Source organism: Jaculus jaculus, chromosome 17, assembly GCF_020740685.1.
Source record: "Jaculus jaculus isolate mJacJac1 chromosome 17, mJacJac1.mat.Y.cur, whole genome shotgun sequence".
NCBI lineage: Eukaryota > Metazoa > Chordata > Mammalia > Rodentia > Dipodidae > Jaculus > Jaculus jaculus.
Window position 1 is genome coordinate 7,387,673 of NC_059118.1, and position 20,440 is coordinate 7,408,112.

At 41.2% G+C, this 20,440-nt stretch overlaps 1 protein-coding gene across 1 annotated transcript in view; it reads left to right on the forward strand.

Moving 5' to 3' along the window:
* The window catches only part of Cmc1 (C-X9-C motif containing 1), a 69,446-nt gene extending 52,349 nt beyond the window's left edge, over positions 1-17,097 (forward strand). The window contains exons 3-4 of the mRNA XM_045136770.1: positions 12,754-12,844; positions 16,804-17,097. Coding sequence (XP_044992705.1) covers positions 12,754-12,844; positions 16,804-16,924 — 212 coding nt within the window. The 3' untranslated portion in view covers positions 16,925-17,097. The remainder of the gene's footprint in view (positions 1-12,753; positions 12,845-16,803) is intronic.
* The last annotated feature ends 3,343 nt before the right edge of the window (positions 17,098-20,440 follow it).

The following is a 20,440-nucleotide window of genomic DNA, read 5'->3' on the forward strand; positions in this document are numbered from 1 at the left end:
CTTTATGTCAATTTTCTGTTTGCCCTGTGTAAGATATATTTAATTACTTTACCACATCTCTGTGTTCAAATTAATCAGATCCTTCTATCTGTTGGTGCTCGAATTAGAATAAGACTTTAATCAATGGTGTTATCTGTGCCGTGGTAGACTAGGAAAGCTATTCTTGGCATAGTGAAGATGCATGCATTTTATTTTCTATTGTAATTTAAAAGTAAAATCAGAAATATTGATTTCTACTTGACTGGAGAGATGATTTAGTTTGAATATCAGTCTGATCTTAATCAGGTGAGAATTAATTGAGTTGGAGGTATTAGATATTCAGTGATGTTAGCTGAACCGTGATCAATCTAGAGAGGAGCTTTCTGTTGGACAGTGTTAGAATTCTCAAACAGCTTTGGCACCACAGTGTAATCTTTTCATGTTCATCCTCTGTCTTCTTCTCTCATTAAATGCACCACTAAATTCATTCTATACAATGGCTAATCTTTAAAGTAGAATGCTAATAAATCACAATTTAATTGAAAGTTAAAAGCATTATAATTTTGTCATAAAATGCTATTTGTTGTCAGAATTTTTATAGTGTGAATTCTAGAGCCTAATTTTAAAACCAAGTACACTTGGGTCACAAGACATATAGTCTTACTTTTTTTTCTTATGTTTATCATTGAAAGAAGTGAGCAATGCATCTTTTAATGTTTATTTCCAGAAATAAAAATAGAGTCTGTAGCATTATGTTGGTCTGAAGTGTGGCCTGGGCTTTTCATTTATTTTAAGAGTGTGATAGCAATATCATAAGTGTTGTGAAAATATAAATGGTGAGATGACACCTCCATAGGACTTGCTCTTAAGTAGTAAAATTGTAAAGTCTTTAAATAAACTGCAGCCAGAACTGAAAGGATTGATCTGCCTTGTTAACCAGGGATACTACATGTATTAAATGTCTGATTAAATTTAGGGCACCGTGTCTTTAAGTCCCCCTCCCCCTTTCTCTCCCAAACTTAGAATTTGGATCTGCTTACTAGCAAGGAAAAACATATTATTGTTGTTAGATTTCTTCCATTTTGGCAATTGGTGTGACTGTGTTAAATTAAAAGAAAGCCAATAGTGTGACTTTTGATAGTGTCTTTTTACCTTCCAAGAGTGTTTTTCACTTTCTATAAGGGGAATAGCACAACCTATGTAGACATATACCTTGCAAAAAGGAATTTCTAAATTTGTACTTGAGAACAATTAGTATTTAATGAAAATAAGCTATGTATGTGGGAACATCCTAGAGGGTGGAGAACGGGAAGCTCTTGGTGAGGGTTTCCTACTCTGCTGTTGCTAGACAGTGACTTAGGGCAAAAGAAAAAGATAGGTGGCTGGGTTTTCTCACACCACTCACTAAAGCCAGGCCTCTGCCTGTGTGGACTCTTCTCTCTGGCATGAAGTTATTTTTTAAATTCTTTTAAGAAATGTTTTTATTTACTTGCAAGGGAGGGGGAGATAAACATGAATAGTTGTGCCAGGGCCTCTAGCCATTGCAGATGAACTCCAGATGCATGCAGCTGTGCATACGAGTTGACATGGGTACTTTGGAATCTAACCTGGGTCCTTCGGCTTTTTAGGCAAGTGCCTTGACCATTGAGCCACCTCTGCAACCCCTTTTAATTCTTCTTTAACTTAACATGTTAGGCATGTATATGAGCATGGACACACACCAGAAGCCTGTCTCTTTAGTTTTCATCCCTCAGAGTGCCAGTGTCCTCCTGGGAGACACATAGTGTTTCTTACATTTGTTTCATAGCCAGTTTGTGTTGCATCCTACACAGAAGAAGGAATGTTCTATAATGTTCTCCAATGTATTTGACTATTGTCACTTTACACCTGGAGACTGAAGTCTCACCTACTCAGGAGGCCAAGCCAGGAATGGTAGGCCAGCCTGCGCAATGTAGTGATGGGTATACCCCACCTTCCAAAAACAAGAAAATCAAAGAATAGCGGGCTGCAGAGATGCTTAGAGGTTAAGGCGCTTGCCTGTGATGCCTGAGGACTATCTTTCACTCCTCAGAACCCACATAAGCCAGATGTACATGGTGGAGCATGCACCTGGAGTTCATTTGCAGTGGCAGAAAGCCCTAGGGTGCCCATTCTTCTCTTCCTTTCTAATAAATAAATAAAAATAAAATATTTAAAAGGAAGAATCTTGGCACTCATTTCCTGTCAGCATTTTTTTTAAATAGCTATAATATTTTGTGATATTATGGTTCCATTCTGGTAGGTGGTGTATGAGTTACATTTGATGATATTGACCCAATGATGGGAAAACATTTTCTTTCAAGAGAAAAGATAAGGAATGTCTAGTTACCTGTTACTCCATTTATGGTTCTGTATAAATAAATTTATTTGTTTTTAAATTTTTTTTCTTTTATTTATTTGAGAGCAACAAACAGAAAGAGGGGGAGAGAGAGAGAGAGAGACAGAGACAGAGACAGAGGCAGAGAATGGGCGCATCAAGGCCTCCAGCCACTGCAAATGAACTCCAGACGCATGCGCCCCCTTGTGCATCTGGCTAACGAGGGTCCTGGGGAATTGAGCCTCCAACCTGGGGTCCTTAGGCTTCACAGGCAAATGCTTAACCACTAAGCCATCTCTCCAGCCCCATTTATTTGTTTTTGAGAAAGACATGTAATTACTGTTTTAATATTTAAATTGTATGAAATTTCTTCTGTGATTAAATTTGAAAAACCTACTACAAACTGCAGTCAATAGCATTAGACCTTTTACATGGGTGCTGGGCTTCTGAACCCAGGTACTCAGGCTTGTACACCAAGAACTTCCTAGAGCCATCTCCCAGCCTTTTCCTGGGGTTCTTCTCTTCCCACTGAAGAATGGAGTAGACAGATGGAGAAGGCTGACCAAAGAGGGTTTATTTGCATGCATACCACAGTACACCTTCAATGGAAACTGGATGCTTGGCGGCCGTGGGTTTTGCCAACCAAGAGGTGACAAAGATGGGGTTACAGCTCTGACTCTTGGTGGCAGGGAGATGCCAACTAGAGCTTTGCAGAGGGGTTGGTTATAGCTTTGACTCTGGAAGCCTCAAGACAGCCCCTAGGAGGGGTCTCCTCAAAGCAGGGGCAGGGTCAGGCCTGTGATCTGCCCCCCAAAGCTGGAACAGGAACTCTTCTTCCAGGCAGTGTGGGGTGAGTTTGCTCTCTGACCAGAGCAGGAAGCCTCTACTTTGAAGGAGTCTTCTCTCTTCAGTGTCCTAAGAGGCAAATGCAGGTGGTTATCTAGACCTGCATTGGCCCTGATTGGTTGGTGTCTATAAATGAGGTCACCTTCAGAGATCAACCAGAAGAGCTGGCTGACCTGGGGAGGGAAAATCAGCCCAGTAGAAGGTAATAGAAACTCCCTTTCCCATGGTGACCACAGTGCAGCAAAACCCACTGTCAAGAAAGCAAAGGTGGAGAGAGAGCATGAGTTCCCCATTGGCACTCCCAACTGTGGGGACAAAGCCATTTTGGAAATGGTGCTGACTCCTCTGCTGGCTCCAGTCCTCCCCTCAGCATCAGCTCTCTGCCTCTGCTTCACTCTGCTGTGGCATCTTGAACAAATATGTGGTCACTTCATAACTTTCATAAATGCATGCAGATAGATATGATTAGTGCATGATGTGTAATAAGTCCTCTGAGAGTTAATACTAGCAGTATACCTATGTTCACTGAAGGCCAGCTTTCACACATTGAAAATCTGAAACCCGGACTTCCGGTTAAGATGATGGCGTAGGTACCACGCCAAAGCAGTCTAGGGGGGAAAAAGACCAAAAAAACTCAGCAAAATACACACTTTTACTAAAAAGTGAGGTGTGTAGGAAATTGAAGCGGCAGCGGAGAAGTAGAAGAGTTATAGAGCATCCAGAGCCTGCACAGGCGGGAAAAGCGGCTCCGGCAGCTCGGCCAACCGCCGCGGCCACGGTGCAGCTGAAAACCGCCAGACTCGGCTCGAGCCGCAGGAAAAGCCAGGTGCGGGATTTTCCCCTCACACCACGCTCTCCGCAACTCGGGAAACGTGAGGGGAGAGCGGCAGCGAGCAGCTGAGGAGAAGACCGCGAGGTAGAAGCACACGTGGAACAGCAAGACAACCAGAGCAGCCGCGGCTCCCTCCCCTCCCCCACCGCCTGAACCCAGCTCCAGCGAACAGAGCAGCGGCCCGGGACCCGGCTACGCCAACTTGGGCTGACAACGGGACCCAAGCAGGAGCAGAGTTCGGGAGCAACATCAGCGGCTCCAGCACCGGTACCAGCGGCCCCAGCAGCAGCAGACCCAGGAGCGGCAGCAGCGGCAGATCCCGCAGCAGCAGCTTCAGGGGGAGCAGCAGCAGTGGACACAGCAGCAGCGGCACAGTTTGCCCCGTAGGAAAAGCAAGTGCCCAGCTCCAGAAATCAGAACAGCAGCCCGACGACCCAGGCAGCAACTTGACTGAGACCAAAATCACCCAAGGTAACTGGGATTGCACCAGGGAAGGGGCTCACTTGGTCACAAGCTGACTTGGATCCCTCAACAGACCAGAAATCTAAACCTCTTTGTTGATAGAGGATCTGGTCATTATAATAACTACTCTTGCACACATACTCGGGACTGTTTTTGATTGAATGTGTACAGTGTTTAGTTAAATTTTAGAATCTACCAGTATTTTATTCCACTCAGCCTACTTGAATACTCCTATAGCAGGGAAACTCAACCCCTAAGAACATCTTTGTAGATACTCTGAGAGTCTTAAGAGCCACACCTAATACCTTAAGGTCCTACTCTGAAAATATATTACATCAAATCAATTGATACAGCTAAGAATACACAGCTAGCTAGAAAATCCAAGCATTAACTTAATCCAAGATGCAAAAATATATACATTATAACACAAGAAACACTAAAAAACAAGATGATATAAATCCACCTAAATGTATTAATGCATCAGAAATGTCCTCCAGTGAGAAAGAGTTAGAGGAAATGCCTGAGAAAGAGTTCAAAAGAATAATTATAAATATGTTCAAAGAGGTCAAAGAACACATGAAAACAATCAAAGAAGAAATCAAAGAGGAAATCAAAGGAATCAAAGAAGAGGCAGGACACCAATTTAATGAAATAAAGAAGGCAATACAAGACATAAATAGGGAAATAGAAATAATAAAGAAAAACCAGTCAGAATTACTAGCAATGAAGAACACAGTTAATGAAATAAAAAACTCTGTAGAAAATCTCACCAGTAGGATGGATGAGGGAGAGGACAGAATATCTAAGCTAGAAGACCAGGTGGCAGACCTAATGCAGTCCAACAAAGAGAAAGACAAACTTATAGAAAAGCATGAGTGGGAATTTCAAGATATTCGGGACACTATGAAAAGATCCAATATAAGAATTCAGGGCATAGTAGAAGGAGAAGAACTCCACTCCAGAGGCATAGTAGGCATCTTCAACAAAATCATAGAGGAAAATTTCCCCCAAATTGGGAAAGAGGTGCCAATACAGATACAGGAAGCCTTTAGAACCCCAGCCAGACAAAACCCAGAAAGAACCTCTCCTCGCCATATTATAATCAAACTTCCAAACACACACACCAAAGAAAAAATATTGAAAGCAGTTAGAGAGAAAAATCAAGTTACCTACAAAAGCAAGCCCATCAGGATTACAGCAGATTATTCAACACAAACTTTTAAAGCCAGAAGGGCTTGGAGTGATATATTCCAAGTTCTGAAAGATAACAACTGTCAACCAAGGTTACTTTATCCTGCAAAGTTATCCATTCAAATAGATGGAGAAATAAAGACATTCCATGACAAAAGCAGGTTAAAGGAGTATTTGAAGACAAAACCAGCTCTACAGAAAATACTTGATAGAATCCTCCATGCTGAACAAAAGGAAAAGCACACATATAAGGAACCTAGAAAAAACCAGCTATACTCAAATACCAGTTAACAGAAGAGAGCACAGGTAGAACCAGAAACACACACACACACAAAAATGGCAAACATAAATACACACCTTTCAATAATATCTCTTAATATCAACGGTCTCAATGCCCCAACGAAAAGACATAGATTTGCAGACTGGGTTAAAAAGCAGGATCCTACAATTTGTTGTCTCCAAGAAACTCACCTTTCTACAAAGGATAGACATTACCTTAGGGTGAAAGGTTGGAAGACGGTGTTTCAAGCAAATGGGCCTAGAAAACAAGCAGGGGTTGCTATCCTAATATCAGACAGGGTAGACTTTAGTCCGACGTTAGTCAAGAAAGATAAGGAAGGTCACTTCATATTGATTAAGGGCACACTCCAACAGGAGGACATTACAATTCTAAACATACATGCATCTAACATGGGGGCTCCCAAATTCGTCAAACAAACACTATTAGAACTAAGGTCACAGATAACACCAAACACAGTGGTGGTGGGTGACTTTAACACCCCACTCTCATCAATTGACAGGTCATCCAGGGAAAGAATAAACAGAGAGGCATCTGGACTAAATGAGGTCATAGAAGGAATGGACCTAACAGATATATACAGGACATTTCATCCAAAGGCTGCAGAATATACATTCTTTTCAGCAGCACATGGAACATTCTCTAAAATAGACCGTATATTAGGACACAAAGCAAATCTTAACAAATTCAGGAAAATTGAAATAATTCCTTGCATTCTATCTGACCACAATGGAATTAAACTACAAATCAGTAACAAGAAAGGCTATAGAGCATACACAAAATCATGGAAACTAAACAATACACTACTAAATGATGAGTGGGTCAATGAAGAAATCAAAAAGGAAATCAAAAAATTTATAGAGTCAAATGATAATGAGAACACAACATACCAAAATCTCTGGGACACAATGAAGGCAGTTCTAAGAGGTAAATTTATAGCCTTAAGTGCCTATATTAAGAAATTAGAAAGGTCGCAAGTAAACGACCTAATGCTTCACCTTAAAGCCTTGGAAAAAGAAGAACAAGGCAAACCAAAAATCAGTAGACGGGAAGAAATAATAAAGATTAGGGCAGAAATTAATGAAATAGAAACAAAAAGAACAATCCAAAGAATTAATGAAACAAAGAGTTGGTTCTTTGAAAGGATAAACAAGATTGATAAACCCTTAGCAAATCTGACCAAAAGAAAGAGAGAAGAGACACAAATTAATAAAATCAGAGATGAACAAGGTAACATCACAACAGATTCCAGAGAAATTCAAAAAATCATAGGGACATACTATAAAAGCATATACTCCACAAAGTATGAAAATCTGAAAGAATTGGATGATTTCCTTGATCTATATGACCTACCTAAATTAAATCAAAATGAGATTAATCACTTAAATAGACCTGTAACAAACATGGAGATCCGAACAGTTATCAATAATCTCCCAACTAAAAAAAGCCCAGGCCCGGATGGATTCACTGCTGAATTTTACCAGACTTTTAAGGAAGAGCTAACACCATTGCTTCTTAAGCTTTTCCAGGAAATAGAAAAAGAAGGAATTCTACCAAACTCCTTCTATGAGGCCAGCATCACCCTGATACCAAAACCAGGCAAAGATAGAACAAAAAAAGAAAATTACAGACCAATCTCCCTCATGAACATAGATGCAAAAATTCTCAACAAAATATTGGCAAACAGAATACAAGAGTATATCAAAAAGATCATTCACCCTGACCAAGTAGGCTTTATCCCAGAGATGCAAGGATGGTTCAACATACGCAAATCTATAAATGTAATACATTACATAAACGGGTTGAAGGACAAAAATCACATGATCATCTCATTAGATGCAGAGAAAGCATTTGACAAAATCCAACATCCCTTCATGATAAAAGTCCTATAGAGACTGGGAATAGAAGGAACATATCTCAATATAATAAAGGCTATTTATGACAAGCCTACAGCCAACATATTACTAAATGGGGAAAAACTGGAAGCTTTTCCACTAAAATCAGGAACAAGACAAGGGTGTCCACTGTCCCCACTTCTATTTAATATAGTTTTGGAAGTCTTAGCCATAGCAATAAGGCAAGAGACACACATAAAAGGGATACAAATTGGAAAGGAAGAAATCAAGTTATCATTATTTGCAGATGACATGATCCTATACATAAAGGACCCTAAAGACTCTACTAGCAAGCTGTTAGAGCTGATCAAAACCTACAGCAATGTAGCAGGATACAAAATAAATACACAGAAATCAGTAGCCTTCATATATGCTAACAACAAACACACAGAGGATGAAATCAGAGAATCACTCCCATTCACAATTGCATCAAAAAAAATAAAATACCTTGGAATAAACCTAACCAAGGAAGTAAAGAATCTATACAATGAGAACTTTAAAACACTCAAGCGAGAAATTGCAGAAGACACTAGAAAGTGGAGAAACATCCCTTGTTCCTGGATTGGAAGAATCAATATCATGAAAATGGCAATCTTACCTAAAGCAATCTACACATTTAATGCAATCCCTATCAAAATTCCAAAGGCTTTCTTCATGGAAATAGAAAAAACAATCCAAAAATTCATTTGGAATCACAAAAAACCTCGAATATCTAAAATAATACTGAGTAACAAAAAAGAGGCTGGTGGTATCACCATACCTGATTTTAACCTATACTACAGAGCCATAGTAACAAAAACAGCATGGTACTGGCACAAAAATAGAAATGTAGATCAGTGGAACAGAATAGAGGACCCAGATGTAAGCCCAAGTAGCTATAGCCACCTGATATTCGATAAAAATGCCAAAAATACTCATTGGAGAAGAGACAGCCTCTTCAGCAAATGGTGTTTTGAAAACTGGATAAATATCTGCAGAAGGATGAAAATAGATTCTTCTCTCTCTCCATGCACAAGAATTAAGTCCAAATGGATTAAAGACCTTAACATCAGACCGGAAACTTTGAAACTGCTAGAGGAAAAAGTAGGGGAAACCCTTCAACATATTGGTCTTGGCAAAGACTTTCTGAATACAACCCCAATTGCTCAGGCAATAAAACCACAGATTAACCACTGGGACCTAATGAAATTACAAAGATTTTGTACCGCAAAGGACACAGTGAAAAAAGCAAAGAGGCAACCTACAGAATGGGAAAAAATCTTCGCCAGCTATATATCTGATAGAGGATTAATATCTAGGATATACAAAGAACTCAAAAAGTTAAATAATAAGGAATCAAGCCAATCAAAAAATGGGCTATGGAGCTAAATAGAGAGTTCTCAAAGGAAGAAATACAAATGGCATATAAGCATCTTAAAAAATGTTCTACGTCACTAGTCATCAGGGAAATGCAGATTAAAACTACATTGAGATTCCATCTCACTCCTGTCAGATTGGCCACCATCATGAAAACAAATGATCATAAATGTTGGCGGGGATGTGGAAAAAAAGGAACCCTTCTGCACTGCTGGTGGGAATGCAATCTGGTCCAGCCATTGTGGAAAACAGTGTGGAGGTTCCTAAAGCAGCTAGAGATTGATCTACCATATGACCCAGCTATAGCGCTCCTAGGCATATATCCAAAGGACTCATCTCATTTCCTTAGAAGTACATGCTCAACCATATTTATTGCTGCTCAATTTATAATAGCTGGGAAATGGAACCAGCCTAGATGTCCCTCAACAGATGAGTGGATAATGAAGATGTGGCACATTTATACAATGGAGTTCTACTCAGCGGTAAAGAAAAATGAAGTTATGAAATTTGCAGAAAAATGGATGGACCTGGAAAGTATTATACTAAGTCAGGTAACCCAGGCCCAGAAAGCCAAGCGCCACATGTACTCTCTCATATGTGGATCCTAGCTACAGATGACTGGGCTTCTGTGTGAGAATGAAAATACTTAGTAGCAGAAGCCAGTAAGTTGAAAAGGAGACATAAAGGGTGGAGAAAGGAAGGGAGGAGGATACTTAATAGGTTGATATTGTATATATGTAATTACAATGATTGTAATGGGGAGGTAATATGATGGAGAATGGAATTTCAAATGGGAAAGTGTGGGGGTGGGGAGGGAGGGAATTACCATGGGATATATTTTATAATCATGGAAAATGTTAATAACAATTAAAAAAAAAAAAAAGAAAATCTGAAACCCAAGACACAAAGTGTACTACTTCCTTTATTCAATTTGGAATTTCTGATGCACAAAATTCTCTAAAATATTTATGTTTATAAGAATTCTAAGAGCAGGAGAGGGACTGAAAGAGCCGAGGCACTTGACGCTGTTTTCAGCGTCTGCTTGCTGCTCTTTAGTGAAAACTCAGCAATAACCACACCGGTGGCAGTGACAGAATGTGCTGAGTTGTTGCCACCCCATTCTTAGGCCTTCCTTGTTCACTGTGAGAAAGCTGGCCTGGGTGAGACTGCTCTGTGGGCTTGGAAATTCTGCTCTGGTGACAGGAGGGAGGGAAGGAGGGTCAGTAGTGGGTACAGACATTTTTCCTGAAGTAAAAGGCCGTGTTCTAGGCCAGGCTGTACCACACTGTGAAATCTTGGAAATATCATGCAACCCATTTAAAGCTCAGTTTCCTCATCTGCCAAATGCAGGTAGTAATTGTGCCTATTTGCTATAGCTGTTATAAAGTGCATATGCCCTAATAGACGTGAAGAACTTACAGGACAAGCCCATAGTGGATATCTATTTGTTTTTAGTTGCCATTTTAAGGTAGTTATTATCTATTAACTACACCTTTAAGTACTGTACAAAAAAAAAACCTGTGATGAAATTACATGGGAAAATAGAACAAGGGGCTGGAGAGGTGGCTCAGTAGTTAAGGGCACTTGCTTGCAAAACCTGATGTCCCAGGCTCATTTCTCCAGTACCCACGTAAAACCAGATAGATGCACAATGTGGCACATGAGTCTGGAGTTTGTGTGGAGTGGTAGAGGCCCTGGCTAACCCATTTTCTCTCTTAACTCTCTCTGTCGGCCTCTCTCAAAGAAATAAATACAAATTTTAAAAAATAGACAAAGAAAAAGCCTGTCTAGGATGATCGTGTTTTATATGTTTTGCTGGGTGTAGTGGTGCACACCTTTAATCCCAGCACTTGGGAGGCAGAGGTGGGAGGATCACCATGAGTTTGAGGCCACCCTGAGACTATATAGTGAATACCAGGTCAGCCTGAGCTAGAGTGAGATCTAACCTCGAAAAAAAATATTTATTTGCAGGCGGGGTGGGGGAGATCAAGGGGAGAGAATGGGCATGCCATAGCCTCTAGCAGCTGCAAACAAACTCTAGATGCATGCACCACTTTGTGTGTCTGGCTTTATGTGGGTATTAGGGAATCAAACTCAGGTCATTAGGCTTTGCAGGCAAGTGCCTTAACTGCTGAGTCATCTCTCTAGCCCAGTGGTTTTTTAGTAGAAAAGTAAATTAAGAATTAACTTGCCATCACGAATGCATCTTTGACCCCAGTTTTACCATGCTTTTGAGTCATTTGAGTTCCTAGTTCTTCAGTGCTTCTTGTGGGAATCACATTTATTTATATTCCGGCACACAGATGCTTCTGAGAACCTACGTCATACTTCCATTTCCTCAGTGACTTATTTACTCATCTTGAACCTTGGCTTTTAGACCACGTGTGAGCCCAGCACTTAGCAGAGGAGATGATGAGCAGTGTTAAGAACTGGGTTGGAGGAAGGAAAGGTTATTTAATTCAGCCTCCCTTAAAATACAAGGTTGTGTTCAATCTACCCAAACTCAATAGTCATTCAGTTAGCTCATTTATTTATCTGCTGTTTGTTGAGTATTAGCCAAACAGGTAAAGTTTCCTGAAGGATTACTTATGTTAATGTTTATGCTCTTAACTGTACTTGGATTAAGTAGGTACAAGGCTTTCACAAGAGACTGAGTAGCAATGTTGTAAGGACAGTCTTTAGAAGAACAAAGGCTAAATGACCATCAATTCAAGGGTTACTGAAGCACAGGGAATTATAACGTCCACAACTCTGTGTCTTAATTAGGTAGCCACTGCATACATGTGGCTTTTTAAAGTCAATTAAGCTGAAGAATGTCATTCTTCAGTTGTGTTGGCCATATTTCCAGTGCTCAGAAATCACATGTGACTTAAAGGTCTGCTTTTGGAAAGAAAGAGTATTCATTTCCACCACTGAGAAAGCTTTATAGGATAATAAAAATGTCACGCAAGACATACAAAATTCTAAATTTATAGTAATCACAGTGTAAAAGTGTGAAATTAACTTTAAAACGAAGCAAAATTGATTTGAGTATTAATGTCAAAATAGTCTTTTCAACATGTAATCACTGTGGAAATTAACTAAATATTTTATATTCCAGTTTTTTTCTTAAGGTTTCAGAACCCAGCGTGTGTCTTACACTTAACAGAGCGTAGTTCCGATGAGTCGTGTTTCAGGCACTCCCTAGCCACCTGTGAGAGTGCCGTCACCCTGGACAGCGCAGGTTTAGGAGGGGCCCTAGCCCAGGTCACCTCCTAAAGACACAACTATTTAGCATTACTGACATTTTTCCATGTGTCTGCTAGTATAAGTATATTGGAGTCAGGAGATAATAATATATTGCACAAACACCTAGACCTAAGGAAACACCTGTGCTAGAGAGTGGAAGAGTCAGGCCGTGCCAGCGTGTCAGCTAAGAAGCGTCGTACTCCAACACAGTCTAAGTGAGGGTGTCTTAGGAAACAACAGCATGTTGAAAATTGTGTTGACATGATTACAAATTCTTTTTCTTTTCAGTTTTTTTTTTTTTAAATTTCAGATTTTACCAGATGTTGCAAGGACTCTGGAATCCTTATGGTAGTGAAATGCCGGAAGGAAAATTCTGCATTGAAGGAATGTCTAACTGCTTAGTAAGTAGTTACCATTTACTGTCGCTTCCTCCCCGCTCGGGCTCTCTCTCTCTCGGCCTCTTTCCTCTCTCTACCTATTTCTATACCTCCCACCACCAAGCTCCTCATGCTGTTGGCCACATCTAAAATTCCAGTATGGTGAAGGCTGTTCTAAAGAAAAAATACATTTATAAAGGGATTTTTTTGAAGTTAGTATTTCCCAACATTGCATCTGATTAAAAATACAAATTTACAGCCAGGCATAGTGGCACATACCTTTAATCCCAGTACTCGGGAGACAGAGGTAGGAGGATTGCCATGAGTTCAAGGCCACCCTGAGACTATATAGTGAATTCCAGGTCAGCCTGGGCTAAGGCGAAACCCTACCTCAAGAAACAAAAATAAATAAATAAGTAATAAATAAATTTAAAAAGTTAAAACAATTTACCATATTAAAATGTATGATTTTTCACCCAATTTAACAAATCCCTTTTCACGGACAAGTTCTTTTAGGACTTTTGTTTTGCCTAATGGAAATAAACTGAATTGTTATCACTCTAACAAGTTTTCTAGCCTTGTAATTTACTGGGTTATTATAATTTTAACTCTAAGAAAAGTTGAGACAAGTAATATGAAAGAAATAAAAGTAAATGTATATTTCTGAATCATTTAAAAATTATTTATTTTTGGTTTTATAAGGTAGGGTTTTGATTTGGCCTAGGTTGACCTAGAATTAGTCTCAGGGTGGCCTCATACTCATGGTAACTCTCCTGTCTCTGCCTTACAAGTGCTGGGATGAAAGGCGTGTACCACCACACCTGACTCAAATTATTTTTAAACCAATATTACAGCATGTTCACAAGCATTTCATTGTTGTTCTTTACCTCTTTGTTTTTGCTGTTTTTTGAGACAGACTGTTGCTATGCAGCCTTGGCTGGTCTAGGCCTCACTGTGACTAGGTTGACTTCGTACTTACAGTGATCTTCCTGCTTCTGCCTCCTCCGTACAGGGATGACAGGCATGAGCCACCATATTTTCTCATGTCACACAGAGCATTGTGAGTGGTTGTCTTGTGCCCTTGCAGTGACCATCCCTGGTATGTTGGGAATGCTGAAGGAGCAGATGCTCCCTTGAACATATGACGCTTGTAGTTTTCCACCACAGTCCCCAGTGCTCATCCCCCATGAGCTGCCCTGCCGAGTGCTACTGGTCTCCGCCTTACCCAGGGTCATTCCGTCTTTCCTGATCAGAGCAACCTTCCCCCCTTTCAGACCTAAACCTCTAGGTTGGGCCTGGTGCACATTCCTGTAATCCTCAGACGGCAAAGACATGAATGTTCTGAGTTTGAGGCCAGCCCTGGCTACATAGTGAGACTCTGGGAAGAGAAAAGAAAACACACAAAGACAAGAGAGAAGAGAAGGAAAGGAAAAAGGGAAGAAGGAAAGAGGGAAGGAAAAGAGCCTGGGAAGCCTGTCGTTGACGTCTGTTTAATTCAGAATGGCAAGTTCACCAGGAATTATTTCTACCCTCCATAACCACCCCATAGGTCTCCATGCTGGCTAGAAGTAGAAGTTGTGGTCAACAGTATTTTATCCAGCATGGGAGCATGATGGGAAAAAAGAGGTGTGCCACATCTCAGCCTAGGATTTTGGATCAGTTAACCTCGGAATTGAGACTTCTGCTATTTGATTTATCCTGGGCTGTGCTGGTGAAATGTAATGAGTAAGAGGACCTCTTCAACTTTGTGTGATTGAAATTTGTTAAATCATTTTACTTATGGATAAACAAATTTTAGAGGCTGGAAACATGATGGCTCAGTGGTTAAGGTGTTTGCTTGCAAAGCCTGATAGCCTGGCTTGGATTCCCCTGCACCCACGTAAAGCCAGATGCACAAATTGGCACAAGCATCTGGAGTTCATTTGCAGTAGCAAGAGGCCCTGGTGTGCCTATTCTCTCTTCTCTTTCCTTTCCTCTCTGTCCTTGCAAATAAATACAAATACATGAGTCACCACAATCACACGTTTGTGGTTTGACATGTCCTCCCTCTCAGTTGGGCAGCCCCAGAGCAGTGTAGGAGCCGAGTCCACAGAGGGCAGCCTGGCTTCACGGGAGTCCTGAGAGCTTCTCTGGCCTTGTGACACACCTGCCATTGTTCCTCTCTGGAGGCGTGATTGTGACGTACTGGGTGTGCCTGGTGGGCACACAGTTCTGCGTGTGAACACACGGACCACGGTGCCTGGCATACACTGTGCCACCCTCACTTGTCACATTTGTTTCTTGTTACCTGCACGTCGGTCATTTGAATATGTTTGTATTCACCGCACTAGGAACACGAGACCACATGCTAGTTCATCGTGTGGGAGGTGCCAGCACAGGGTGGGGAAAAAGTGCTTCTTCCATTGAAAGAGAGGAAATGCTGAAGGAAACAAAGAAGAGTGTGACATTTGTCAAGAGAAAACTGAAAGTCGTGAAGGAAACTTCCCTGATATGAGTCCAGGATGCTCTGAGATCGACGTCCTCGAGTCAGGGCTTGACTTGCTTAACGACTCTGTTCCCCGCAGTGAACGGAATCGCTGGTCTTGCCTGTCCTGACTGGCGTCTTGCACCTCGAGTGGTGGGTGCTCCGTCACTCCTCTCTTCTTCACCGACCAGTCCTCTGGCACGTGCTTCTGACTCCACCGAGCCGCTGCTCCTGCAGACGAATGGCCGTGGTAGCGAATCCAGCAGGCAGCCTTCCTCTTCCACTTGCCCTTTCCCTGCCAGTGCCTTTTGGACATTTTCATTTCCTTGGTGACACCCTTCGGTTTCCCATACATTTGTCAGTATCTTTCCACCTTCTCTTCTGTATCCTACTCTGTGGAGTTGGTGTTTCTTTGGGTTCTCAATTTTAAACATTTTAAAAATATGTATACGTATATGTACACATGCATGTGCAGAAAAGATAGAAAGGAGAAGAAAGAATGGACGAACCAGGGCCTCTTGCTGCTACAAGTGAACTCCAGAAACATGTGCCAGTTTGTGCATCTGGCTTTACATGGGGAGCTGGAGACTTGAACCCAGGCTGCCAGGCTTTTCAAGCAAGCACCTTTAACCACTCAGCCATCTCCCCAGCCCTTTGTTCTCAATTAGAAGTTTAGTTGGTGTCCATGGATTAAATGAATTACTACAGATTCTACTTCTCTGTTGTTGCTTTCTTCCTCCTCTAACCTGTTTCTGTTTCTCCTTCATTGTGTGTCCTGGTGAATTCACAGCTGTCAAGAACCCGGAGTTGTCTTGTCTCCTAATTCTAGTTGGCGGTCTCCTAAATCTCAAGTCGTTTCCCCTTTTTTTTTTTTTTTCCTACGGCCCTTCTTTGTCGCTCTTCCCCACCTTTCTTGCTTCGGTTGTAGCAACTGCCTTGCTGTCCACTTGTAGCCCAGGCACTTTCAGAGTCCTCTGTGACATGAAACTGATCTTCCATTCTCGGACATGCCACCCTGCTGTCAAGACAGATTTGACTTTCGTAGTGAAGACGTAGTTCTTGCACCCTGTCAGGGTCCCTGCGTGCGTACTTGGCTGTGTTGGCACCTTTGGTGTGCTTGCCGTTATTTGTGTATCTGCTTTTCCTCCAGGTGCCCTCTATGTGCATTTCTGCCTGTCATTTCCCCACTTCCCTTCCTCACTCCTTCGTCATATTTCTGTGGTGCACCGAACCACATTTCTGGCACATGTCATGCATCTGGTCTGCCATGTGAGACCACAGGCTCTGTAAAGGTAATGCTGGTTATGGCTCCATCCCGACAGGACTGCACACCATTGCTGGAAACAGCCTTATGTATTAAGGCGTCTAGGTCTGTTGCTTCCACTGGTTTGTTAGCAGAACATTTACTATGATTGGTGCAGTTACAGAAAGTCTCCTTTGAAGCGTGAACTTGACAACTATCTCATTTCAACTTATACTCGGTACAGCACTTTAAAATGCTTTCATTTCCTTCTTATAGCTACAGTGACCCAGCTTTTTATGAAGAGTGCAAGCTGGAGTATCTCAAGGAACGTGATGAATTCAGGAAAACTGGAATTCCTACCAAGAAAAGGTCACAGAAACTTCCCACAAGCATGTAGACAAGTACTCGGATGAGCCAGGAGCACTGGTATTTAGGAAACTTGTTTATAATCTCTACCTGAAATAATGGACGGAATGTATCCTAATTATAGAACTGTTAATTTTATATGTAATAAAGATGTTTATTTCTGAGGCCTATTTAATTAAATATAGGATAGGAACAAATACTGAACTGTAATGTTTTCCTGGTCTTTTTTTTAAAGAGATTTTCCTTTTTTCAAGTTCTTCCCCAACTGTACCTGCTACAACAGTTCCAACGACTGAGTTCTGTGTGACTTTTACAGTTTTCCAACTAAGGCTACTGATGAAGATTGAAGGACTATAGGAAAGGACAGTTCTTGGGAGATGGATCAGTGGTTAATACACTTGTCTCACAAGCGTGAGGAGCTGCGTTGGGGTCCTGAGTACTCATGTCAAATGCCAGCGTGGATGTCCCTGCAATCCCATTGCTGGAAGAGGCCCATGCAGACCTCTGGGGCTTGCTGGCCAGCAAAGCTAGCTGAATCACTGAGAGCCTGTCAAGAAAGATGAGGTGTAGAATGACTGAAGACACCTGACATCAACATGGATTCCACACACACATGTACACACACACAAACTGTTCACACATATTCATACCAAGGGAGGCAGCACTAAGTAGGCCTAAACAGTTGAAATAGAACCCACCATAGGTCTACCGTAGACTTCCAGTGTGGACACCTGCTGGAGGCAGGTCCGCATGGCTGGCAGAAATTGCCTGACCCAAGAGTGGCTGCAGGAAGAAGGGGTTATTTTGGCTTACAGACTTGAGGGGAAGCTCCACGATGGCAGGAGAAAATGTCGGCATGAACAGAGGGTGGATAACAGCAACAGGAGAGTGTACCAAACACTGGCAAGGGGACACTGGCTATAATAATCCATAAGCCCACCCACAACAATAAACTGCTTCCAGGAGGTGTTAATCCCCAAATCTCCAACAGCTGGGAACCTAGGATTCAGAATGCCTAAGTTTATGGGGGACACCTGAGTCAAACCATCACACCCTACTATAGCCATCTATTATCATGAGCATTACTGAGGATTGCAAAGTAACAGCCAGTACATGGGACGGGTTGGCAGCGCTGTCATTTGGTCATGTGTTTTAAGTACTTATTCATGTAATAAGTTACTTACATATATGAATTGATTTTACCTTTGAAATTTTCTGAGATTACATTTCTTGACCTTTAAACTTCACTACTTGGAACACAGTATAATCTTTCCCTTTTTAAAAGTCATCTTGGGGGCTAGAGAGATGGCCTAGCAGTTAAGGCACTTGCTTGTAAAGTCTGACAACTCAGGTTCAATTCCCCAATACCCACATAAAGCCAGATGTACAAAGTGGCACATGCCTCTGGAGTTTGTTTGCAGTGAATGGAGGTCCTGGCCCACCCATTCCTGTCTCTCTCTCTCTCTGCTTGCAAATAATTTTTTTTTTTAAAAGTCATCTTGGGCTGGGGACATGGCTTAGTATGTTGAAGTGCTAGCTTGCAAAGCTTAACAGCCTGGATTCAATTCCCCAGTGCCCATATAAAGCCAGATGCACAAAGTAGCACATGCATCTAAAGTTCATTGGCAGTATGGCAAGAGGTCCTGGTGTGCCCATTCTTCCCTCACAAAAATAATTTTTTTTAAAGTCATTTTTATGAACTCTTATTTTCTAACAGTAGTGGGCTCAAGAGGTAGTGTAACAGGTGTTTGTTCCAGTGTAGTAATTTGGGCCCAGGCTAAGCATTTATGATAAAAATAAATGGTGGGTGGTAAGAGGGACTATTCCTAAATTTTTAATTTTTTTTTTTTTTGAGGTAGGGCTTCATCCCAGCCCAGGCTGACCTGAAATTCACGATATAGTCTCAGTGGCCTTGAACTCATGGTGATCCTCTTACATCTGCTTCCCAAGTGCTGGGATTAAAGGCACCATGCCCTGCTTAAATATTTGATTTATTTATTTAAGAGACACAGAGAAAGGGACAGATAAAGAGAATGGGTGTGCAAGGGCTTCCAGCCTCTGCAAGTTAACTCCAGATGCATGTGCCACTTTGTGCAGTTGGCTTATGTGGGTACTGGGGAAATACACATGAAAAAATTTTAAAGAACTTAATAAAATGAATGCAAGGAATCAATGAATGTTCAAGTTCCATACTTTTCCTCTTTCTTATACTATTGAACAAACCAGGGAATTATTTCATTCTATTGGAAATACCAGGACACTCCTTTCTGAGATCACAGATTGGAAGGAGAAAGCTGGCCAAGGTAGACAAAAGCAAACAGATCTACAGACTGCACAGCATAGGGGCAAACAAGCCTGTGTTTCTCCAATGGCTTATGGTACTGGTGCATTTCCCAACAGAGGACCTTCTTGTTTCACATGACTGACATAAGGAACAGGCAAGGCAGCCTCTTAAAGCAGCAAGTGGAATAAATATATATGACTCATTCTCTTAAAACTAAAGTATTCCAAGTTGAGTTGATGTAGATGCCACACACTGCAAAGGTAATAGACAAATTGTACATTCATCCTTATTTCTCATGAAAAAAAAAAAGGAGCATTTGCCCATCACAATCCCTTGCTTACTAGAGTGGATGTTCCAGATCCATCTTGCCGGCCACTAGTACGCTGGACTGATGTTTTACGTATGTTGAGAAGATCTGTCCATGCCCTACAGATGTACTTAGTTCCGTTTTGGCACCAACACACTAAAAATCTTCCTTTAAAGATGCAGATTTCTTTTATCTCAGGCTAATACTGGATCAAGAGAGCAGGTGGCTATTTTGTTACTTGTATCTTCCACATTGTTGAGTCACAGATGGGCAGAACTGGGTTGTCTTCTGAAAAGAAAGCTGAAGAATACAGGAACTTTCAAAGACTTTTGGAGTTTTAGCCAGTAGGAAGGAGGTCAGGTTTCCAATTTTAAATAAATGGGCAGGTCTGTCATTTCTTCTTGGATCTTAGCATAGAGCCAATCAAGTATATATTAAAAAATTTCTGACTAGGAATGTTGATGGGCCCAATATTGAGAGTGGGAAAAGCCATCAAAGTAGAAGAGGGATTTGGGACAAGGCTGAAGGGGGGAACAAGAGGTTAATGGAAGAGTTCTGATCAAAATACATTGTACATACATGTTACTAAAATGCCAAGAAAAATTTTGACTAGGTAAAAACATACTGTGGCTTACCTTTTCCAATTACTGACGTTGTATAGTATACCTGGTTTGTTTTCACTGTTGTTTAGAGGGAACTGGCTCTGTTCAAAGTTAGTTTTACTCTGTTAAAGAAATAAATTGGCAGCTAATATATAGACAAGGACAGTATTTCATATCCAGTTTCATTTTGAAAATAAAAAAGGTAATTTTAATTTAGCAGTTTTTTGTCCTTGTTCAGAACATGAAGCCATTGTAACAATTTACAAAGGAGGGCTGGAGAGATGGCTTAGCAGTTAAGATGCTTGCCTGCAAAGCCAAAGGATCCAGGGTTAACTCTCCAGGACCCATGTAAGC